Source organism: Stigmatopora argus, chromosome 7 (assembly GCF_051989625.1).
Source record: "Stigmatopora argus isolate UIUO_Sarg chromosome 7, RoL_Sarg_1.0, whole genome shotgun sequence".
Taxonomy (NCBI): Eukaryota; Metazoa; Chordata; class Actinopteri; order Syngnathiformes; family Syngnathidae; genus Stigmatopora; species Stigmatopora argus.
Window position 1 is genome coordinate 12708614 of NC_135393.1, and position 9439 is coordinate 12718052.

A 9439-nucleotide genomic window follows, 5' to 3' on the forward strand; every position below is an offset into this window, starting at 1 on the left:
GACCGATCAAGGGCACGCTGGGGAAAATCGTTCCCAGCGATTGGCCTGGGAACGTGTTGGGATTTTCCCGGTAGAGCTGGTTGAAGTGGCTTGGCAGGGGGAATTCTGGGCATCCCTGTTGAATCTGCTGACCCCGCAAGCCGACCTTGGATAAGCGAAGAAAATGAAATGATGTATAGATAACGATGTTCACAATTCATTTGAAAATATCCTTCGTTGTATTATAGGACCCGTGACCCTAATGAGCACAAAGTGTTTCAGAAAATGAGATGAAATGAGAGATGAAAGAATAAACTCGGGTGGTGACTCAGTGGTTTGAGTAACCCACTGCTGTCGTTCAATTCCCCATTGTGTGGGTTGTGTCAGAAAATGTCAGCTTCCTCTTTCTGATGATTTCAATGATTCTAATATGTGATAAATAGTCAAGCACAATTGACCCCTCTTAAAACAATTACACCGAAATTAAATATCTTGCAAACTTGAATATACTATGTAATATTTTATTATATATATATATATATATAATAATTATTATATATATATATATATATATATATATATATATATATATATATATATATAATAATTATTATTATTATTATTTTACCAAATTTCCATTGGCAGAAACAATGTGCAAATACAAAAAAAAGCATCTAATAGTGGAAATTGGCTTTTTGCCTATTGAAACAAAAAGTTTGCAATTGTTTTGTTAGCTGTCGTGTAAATAGTTGAGATTGTTCCTCATTCTTCTTATTGTAAAGGATATGATTATGCTTCAAACAATATTTGTTTATTCTTAGGGATGTTTTAAACTGACCAATCAAAAAGCGATGCATGCCAAATAGAGCCCACCCATGTGAAACCCTTAACAGGTAACCGACCAATAGCGAAAGAGGTAGGCGGTGTTTCCGGAACAACAGCGCTGGATTCAAAGCGATCTAACATGGCCGCGGGTAAAGAAGGTAACGTCGAAAGCACGCCAAACACAAGGTAGGCGAATACTTCCATCCAATTTTCTTACACACGATTGCTGTTTTCATTGATGGGGATCTTTATCAGAGCTAATGTTGACATTCTATCTGTGGATATGAATTTGAGCGGCTGACGTTCAACTCGTTTTTACTGACCGCAAATGTGGTGCCCTCGCGATCGTGAGCAAGGCTAATAGCCTTAAGCGTGTACAGTTACTGTCACCCTAAAATTCAACCCTTGACGTTGACAACGAGTGTTTATTTTATTTTCATTACTTTTATGTGCACGTGGAACACAGTTTTCATAAGGGTAGTGGGGGTGGGGACATAATGCGTGCAGGAAAGTATTTTTTTAAACATCATGTAACTAGTGTGGGTGTTGACTAATGCTTTTTCTATCCAATCCTTTGTCGGAATTTAGGTGAACAATACATTGACTTTGATCGATCAATCAAATGGCAAATCAAGGATCTACTCGTATTGATTAAATCCGAAAACAGTGATCGATATCATCCTCTTGCGTAATTTGTCACGGAGTATGTTGGCTGACTTTGAACTGATGGCAAAATCTTTTTGTTGACCAAATCAGTAGTGTTGCCCATCATGATATTGCTTATTTATACCCCTAGTAAGAAAGAGAGTAGTTTATTTTATTGCTGTCAAATTAAAAAATGGAGCATATTTTACCTGAAGAGAATGTTATATGTAATGTGTCTCCTATAAAGCAGGCATTCCAACATGGTGGGCCGCCACGATCATTTCTCAGGGGGGCCCCAAACAGCTGCACACCCACCCGTTATCTTTAACCCGGACTTTTTTGTGGAGAAGCTCCGACACGAACACGCGGATGTCTTCCTGGAGCTTGTGTTAAGCAACATTAGCCGCCTCATCGACCTTCCTGGCGTCGAGTTCTCCCAGCTCCTCGGCGAAGATGGCCCCAAGACTCCTGGGTTCTTCCGCTCTTTCAACTTTCTCAAACGCAAAGGTGGGGACAAGGGTTGTGAACCGTATTGGAAAAACTGACATTGCAATTTTTTGGGGGGAGTGTTTGCAACATATATTATAATGTAAAAAAGAAAAGTTTAAAGTTAAAAAAAACATTGTGTCGCCGATCCACACTACATCTATTATAATATTACAAGAAGTAAATTGTACAAATAAGATATTCAAGTTGTATTGCTTATTTTATTACGTTGGTGCAAAAGAATTTGCAAGTGATTTGCTGTTGTCTCCTAGATAAAAGCACCATGTTTGGACCTGCACTCTCTGACAGTGTCGTGGCTCAAATTTACCGGCTCATTGAATACCTCAGTAAAAGTAAGTCCACACTTCTGTTTGATTCTACCTCCTTCTTTTGTCCATAAAACATTAAAAGTTTGATTATTTAATCATTTTAATTACTACATGATGTTAAAAAAAATAATGATGCACACATTATGACCCCCAATCACCCTTATGTAAACTGCATTGCACATGTACAGAAAAGTAATGAAAATTTAAAAAAGTGCTCGTTGTCAATGTCAATTTTATGCTAAATTATATTTCAAGTTTAATATAGGTAATACCTTCCTGAACTTTGTATATTTTACTATACACAATGCTCCAGTTTAACCTCCTTTATCTTGATCCAGATCTACATGTGGAAGGTCTGTTCCGGATCCCAGGCAACAGCATGCGGCAGCATGCCCTGAAGGACCTCTTGACCAGTGGAGTCAACGTTGACCTGGATTCCAGAGGCTTCCACCCTCATGATGCAGCCTCACTGCTCAAGAGCTTTCTGGGAGAGCTGCCTGAACCTCTGCTCACGCATAGACACTTCCATGCCCACCTCAAAATTGCTGGTAGGACATCAACATGACTAAACCATTTGGTGGAACCTCATCAATGGTTCATTTTTGGGGACTAGTGACAAGACATTCTGTTTAATTGCTAAAGGTAAAAGTTTCAATAAGAATTTTTGCTGGGCAATACATTGTGTTGTGAAACTATTATTATTATTTTTTTTTATATTAATGGCAAGCCAGAACTGTGTTGTAGCCCCAATGTCTTTGTTTTTTTTCCAGACATGATGCTGCTGGATGAGCATGGTAACAAGACACCTGTGCCCAACAAGGAGCGTCAAATGGAAGCTCTACAGCTCCTCTTGCTCTTACTACCCCCCACCAACCGCTCGCTTCTCAGGGTGCTGCTCGACCTCCTTTACCACACTGCCAAGCAACAGGATGCCAATAAGATGTCTGCATTCAATCTGGCCCTCATGTTTGCCCCGCACGTGCTCTGGCCGCGTCATGTAAGAGGCCTCTTTACTGCATCCCCACTTCAAGGTTCTGTAAAGTCAAATTAAAATGAATAGATTCTTTGATTGAGTTAAAGTAAATTCTGTGGTTCACCACCCTGGCAAATTTAAATGAATATAAAAATTACAAGTACATAAAATGCGGCCTTAAACATAGTTCCATAAAATAGGTCTCCATTTGTGTGGCTCTTAATAAAGTCCTTTTTATCTCCCTATTTTTTGGTAGTTTAAATCACGTCACCATGTTGCTTAGTGTCTTGTGATCCAGGAAGCGTGCATATGAAAGGCATTTTTGTATTGGTCCTAGCTAAAATGGAAAAATTAATGACTTTGATAGTGGCGGGGGCTGGCCAGAAACCAGTGACGCCACTGGGCTTTAGCTTATGATGACAAAAGCTGGTGTTTTAAACCCACCTAAAACGAAAACGTAAAAAATCAGACAGAATTTCCGCCGATAAAACAGATTTAGAATTCACTTGTTCTCAGCTTGTGCTCATGTTTTCAGCACTTATTTTCAAACTTAATGTATTTAGAAAAAAACATCAAAATGACCTTGTAGTATCTTTAAATTCAGACTTTGGGTTACAAAATCCTGGGAATTTTCCAAGTAACAAACTTTCATGTGATGGATGAGTGACGTTAATAGATTTTGTGTATCTGTATGTCTTCTACTCCAGATGACAGCCAACGACCTGAAAGACCACCTGAAAACCCTGAATAACAGCATGACCTTCCTCATCAGATACTCACAGAAACTCTTTAGGGTAATTAACGGACAACAAAACATGCACACAAATGTGCAAATTGTCTATTTTGGCAATTTGCATCAACCTCACTTCCATTCCATAAATATTTTTAGCTCTAGTAATCAGAAGACGCTAGCAGGTGTAGTGATACTTAAAAATAAAATTAATCAAATTTAGACATCCAAGAAATTTGCTCATGTACTACTACTAACACCACATCAATAGACAAACAAAACAAAGGACATCAATTAAAAATAACCACGGATTAAATCACCCAAAAATCATAAAGCAGCCCCGTCATATGATTCACTAGAGTGATGTTTATGATTTGTTTGTTAGGCCCCAGTGTACTTGAGGGAACGTTGCAGAGCGCACCTCATGAAGATAACCACCATGCGGAGCAAGGTCAGTCAAATCCTGATCAATCAGGACTCTGAAAAAACTTGATGGAATTTCTGTACTTAAATAGCGCTTAACATGAATTCCTTTACGAGCAGTTGTCCTACTTTAAATCCTCCCTTTATTTATATATTTGTTCCTGTTTGCTACTAATTAAAAATATTTTTATGTTGGCTAATTACTCTTTTAGGACGACCTTGATCTGTTGTCACTGAGTGATTCACCCAAGCGGCAGGTGGCTTCTCCACTGAAGCGGCAGGTGGCTTCTCCACTGAAGCGGCAGGTGGCTTCCCCACTGAAGCGGCAGGTGGCTTCCCCACTGAAGGGGCGGGTGGTCCCTGCTAGGATCAAGGGTCCTGTGGAACAGTGCCAGTCACCTGTTCAACAGTACACGGATGAGGCGCTTAAGGACCTCTTCAGGCACGTGCAGCACAACATGCCTGATTCCGCCAAGAAAAAGAAGCTGGTCCGACAGGTGTGCTTCCTATGTAAACTGAACGGCAGTTCTCCGAAGGGTTTCTGGGGTGTAAATTCCAATATTCACAGTATAATTTATTTTGTGTATCTATTACCATATTTGTAGTTGGTCAAACAAACTGCAGAAGCTTCAGCCACTAGCCAGCATGACGTGCCTAGCCAAAAGCGCCCACGGTCCCGCTCTTTCGGAGGACTCATTAAGGTGATACAGTTTTGGTTTTTGTTTGTTTGTTTTTGTCAAATTGAAAAATTATAGTATGCCAGGAAAATATATGAAAGTGGAAACAAAAACTGAAAAAAAATACACCAACAACCAAAACAAAATTCCCAAAATTAACAAATGCACATACACTTAGAACACCAACAAAAACAAAAACAACAGGCACACGGCTGGACAAAAAATAAATACTAGCAAAAAAAACCCACAAGATCACAATTGATAAAAAGAAAACCAACTGGAGCCCCTCAAACTATACACAACACAATTAAACACGCAAAAATGACACCCCAAAAACAAACAATTTTGAGAAAATTTAAGCATATAATAGTGGTACAGGTTTGAAGTCTCTAAGATCAATGTATCGCTTAACGAGGAACTGTCACAGCTTATTTATGTTAGGCGGGATAGTCAACTCCACACATAAGTTGGACCAATAGTACCTTGGCAATCAACTAATCAATCACGATTGTTCTATTGAGCACTCCTCACGTAAGTAATCTTGATTTAATCTCCTTGATTACAGCGTAAAGCTCGAGCTGATCAGATGACGCCAGATTCCGTCACCAGGGTGGTCCATAAACGCGGCAATGAGAATGTTGTAATATAACAGGTAAGATCCACCCCCAAAAAGTCAACTTTTTTGAGTCGAAATCCTCCCATAGCACGGCACAGTGTTTGGGTGGTTAGCACGTACGTTTCACAGTTCTAAGATCAAGAGGTTCAATCCCAGGTGATGGCTTTACTGTATGGAGATGGACGTTCCTTATACCCTTTTGTTTGTGTTCCTTTTTTATCAGGTCACGCCCTCTTCCGTGACCAGACAGATTGTTCTCTTCGCCCCCTGGAGGTTTCACTGTAGATGGTTCCGCTGCTGCCACCAGCTGGTCTCCATCACGACGGCTTCACGCCGCAGCTCCAGTACTGTGAACTTTTCAAAAATTTCATCCGTCTTAAAACTGTGCTATTTTTTTTACGCATTTTTCATGAGGCATTCCAGTTTATACTAATCAGATTTTCTGACATACAACTTCTACCATACCTGTTTTTTTTAATAGTATTGATTAAAGGTGTAGCTTTTTGGTACTTTGGGAATTAAAATGGTCCATTAGATGGCATTATATTTTGAAAGAGAAGTAGTGCTACTGTACAGAAATGTAAGACGTAACAGCTTGTATAAATGCTATTGACTAAAACTATTCCCACTATTACTGAACAGGAAACGTTCATAAACTACGTACTGTTTCTAAAAATGTCTGCTAGCAAAATGACATTTCAACCTTTGCAAAAGATTTTTGTGAAATGTTAATGATGATAAGGATACAGGAAATGATGACAATATAATTGGCTTAACTTTCATTGCATAACCTATTTATCAATGGAAACTACAACATACAAAGGGATAACTGCTTGTTAGCATATCATTTATTGACTGAGCTTATAAATGACCACAAGCATGTAATGATACTTTCACCGCCAGCTAGCGTAAGCCTTGGCAGATTGGGGGATTTGGCTACAATATGATCAATATGATCAATATGACATTTATGATGTATTTGGGGCGTGGCCATTACAATGGCACTTGCCACTGTGGGAACCTGCCTTGAATTGCCTTTAGCAACAGGCAGCGACATTCAGTGCATGATACTTTATAAGGAATTCGTCAGAACTGTTTACATGTGGAAATGTTGTTACTGTTTTTTTTGTTTTTGTTTTTTACACTTTATTTTTGGGCTCCGTGTTCTTGCGTTTGGAAAGTTGAAGGAAGGAAGAACTGTTTAAATGAGCAAAGAGGCAAGCATGTTTGGTTTCTACTCTATAAAATGCGAAAGGGAGGCATGCCGATTGGGAAATTGCGTGGCAATTACAAAGAAAGCAAAAGCCTGTTATTTGGTGGCTTTCTCAGCAGGTGTTGTGCTTTCTAGGTCCCCGATAGGGTGAAAAGGCACTTTGATGGATTATTTTTCCCCTATGGTTTTTCACCTTGTATGGAAACCTCTGCAAGCATGTCTTTTGATATCCTTCTATAGTACTGAATTGTCAATATGTGGTTATGTGCTGTGGCAACACTTCTAAGGTTGACATGTCATATTTTCTGGCTTCCACTAATGGAAGGTGGTTTTTATAATGGTGCGAGTAGAATGCAGTTATTTACTTGTTTGCAATTTTGCCTCACTGGTAAAATGTAGTTCTACTTTGCTTAACCATTAAATAGTCTCACCAATGAGAACAAGGAATGTAGTACACTGGCAATTCAATTCACAAGTAGAATATCGATTGTTTTAATGGCTTGCTGAGAGGCTGTACTGCTTGTAAATTGGAGAAAATTGAATGAAAGTTGAGATAATTGTTTGTCGAATGTGTAAAGCCACCCTCCGCATCAGATTTGACTGTGTCAGCAATAATATACCACTTAACTTAATGTTTACCTGTTAACTGAATTCATTTGTTTGCGTTTTTTGGTGTTTATATTTTTTAATCATTATTGTTGTTGTTTAAATGTGAAATGTTTGTACTGTTTACAACACAGCCACCTGACAAGTTTTTCAAAAGTTATTTTTATTATATAAATCCAAAGTCCAATTTTGGATTAAAACTTCGTTAAAACTCCTCTTTTCTCGTCAAGTTTATCATTACTATATGGAGGAGATTGGCAGCCAATCAACCGTTCCTTTTGTCATTTACTGATGTAATGCTAATAATTATCCACCAGAGGACTGTATCTCACTAAAGGAATTGTTCTGGCGATGCTTCATAATGTTGACTGAAATAATAATTTTGTAGTTTTGGATGGATCGTACAACAAGATTTTGACACACCTACTTAGTTACATTCACATGTAGTCCACAAATCAAAACAAAATTGTCATGTGAAAGGTATATTTTTTAGATGGCATGTTGAAACTGTAAAGTAATTTGTATTAATGTCTGACAGATGGAATTTATCTAAATATACTGACACTGGGAAAGTTAGCTGACAGTGCTAAAACACATTCGTAAAACTTACAATGTCAACTTGTTCGGGGCATTTAAAGAAGGGTTTTTATTTACAAAATTTAACGTGGTATTTTACCTGATTATTTTTCCACTTTAATCTCATTTAAAGAACCCGCATCCTCGCACACAAGATGCATTGTTTTTAAATGTTCCCAGTGTGAGGAGAGAACTGGGTAAAATTGACCTTCAGTTCTATATATCCCTCAAATATAAGATAATATTCAAAATGAACTAAAATGAATCATTATTTCTTTAAATAGCTTTAGGGAGTCTTAAATGTTTTGCATACTTTACGTAATCATGAGCCATGACTGTATTGCATTTATGGTTAATGGTTTATGTTATGTAATCAGCATCATTAGAAAGAAGAGCCTGATCTTAATTGACCACACTGAATAAGTAAAAGACGGGAAAAAAATCTGATATGTTCTATCTTTAACCACTTTCTGTTAAATTGGTGTGAAAACAACTACAATATTTTATATCCAGAAATAGAAATTATGATTTTCTAAATTTTGATTTGCAACAAAAAAATAATTTTAATTTTCTCTTTTAATGTAATACTGGATAGCAGGTCCACTGATGCGAAGTGATGACTGCTGGTAGCTTTCGCGCCCAAAACTACCGCCAAGTCCTCTGAGTAAGCCACCACCAGCACGGCCCCCTGTTGAGCTGCACAAAAGAATTGTCCGAACTTGGCCTGTGGACACTTTGTTTGGTGTCACTTTGGAGGGCATGCTTGAAGGGTTGGGGGGTCCTATTTCATTAAACCCCACCCCCACGCAAGTCACCCTCTCAGCATAAAAACAACCAGGTGGCCATCGGAAAACAACTGTTTTTCAAATGCCACATTTGCTCAAGTATTTTTCTAACAATTGCGTTCAGGTTTCATATTTTTAAAAGATGTGACCACTAAAAAGATGTACATTACATCTATTAAAAATACTCTACATATTTTATATATAAATATAATATTAAACTTGAATAAAATACAAAGAAATAGAGTTTAAAAGTAAATTTGAATAAATGACTCAACACCCGTTTGTAAAGAAATTCTCATAAAAATTACCATCTCGTTTTACAAAAAAGAAAATGTCTTGTGGTCAAGTCTTTACATAATGATGATGAGTACCACATTGGAAATACTTGTTGGGGGTTTTTGGTTGCTTTTATTTTTTTGTATCAGGACTGATTATTTCTAGGCGAATTTATATTCATTATAGGTATATTGCAAGTGTGTTTATAAGCCCAATTTTTTTTTCTCCTATCAGAGCCAATAAATTAATTACGGAATCGGCGTTGCTCGTAGGTTAGCAGTCAGCCATAAAAATTATTTA

General features: G+C 37.9%; 1 protein-coding gene across 2 annotated transcripts; it reads left to right on the top strand.

The window, feature by feature from the left end:
* The first annotated feature begins 903 nt into the window (after window positions 1-903).
* Window positions 904-7716, top strand: arhgap19 (Rho GTPase activating protein 19). Of its 2 annotated transcripts, none has more exons than XM_077606249.1 (11): window positions 904-990; window positions 1697-1956; window positions 2208-2288; window positions 2603-2812; window positions 3035-3261; window positions 3945-4031; window positions 4353-4418; window positions 4603-4887; window positions 4996-5091; window positions 5633-5719; window positions 5907-7716. In XM_077606249.1, exons 1-10 carry the CDS (start codon window positions 944-946, stop codon window positions 5714-5716), a joined length of 1443 nt encoding a protein of 480 aa, XP_077462375.1. In that variant the 5' UTR covers window positions 904-943; the 3' UTR covers window positions 5717-5719; window positions 5907-7716. The 2 variants fall into 2 exon arrangements, with proteins under 2 accessions (XP_077462375.1, XP_077462376.1); XM_077606250.1 differs by having other exon boundaries at window positions 908-990; window positions 1700-1956.
* The last annotated feature ends 1723 nt before the right edge of the window (window positions 7717-9439 follow it).

What these genes read in the sequence shown, in the direction of transcription:
- arhgap19 (XM_077606249.1), top strand. Translation starts at nt 944, where the DNA reads ATGGCCGCGGGTAAAGAAGGTAACGTCGAAAGCACGCCAAACACAAG. An exon ending in GAAAGCACGCCAAACACAAG is followed by an intron (nt 991 to 1,696) that starts GTAGGCGAATAC and finishes TCTCCTATAAAG; the next exon opens with CAGGCATTCCAACATGGTGG. An exon ending in TAACCACCATGCGGAGCAAG is followed by an intron (nt 4,419 to 4,602) that starts GTCAGTCAAATC and finishes TTACTCTTTTAG; the next exon opens with GACGACCTTGATCTGTTGTC.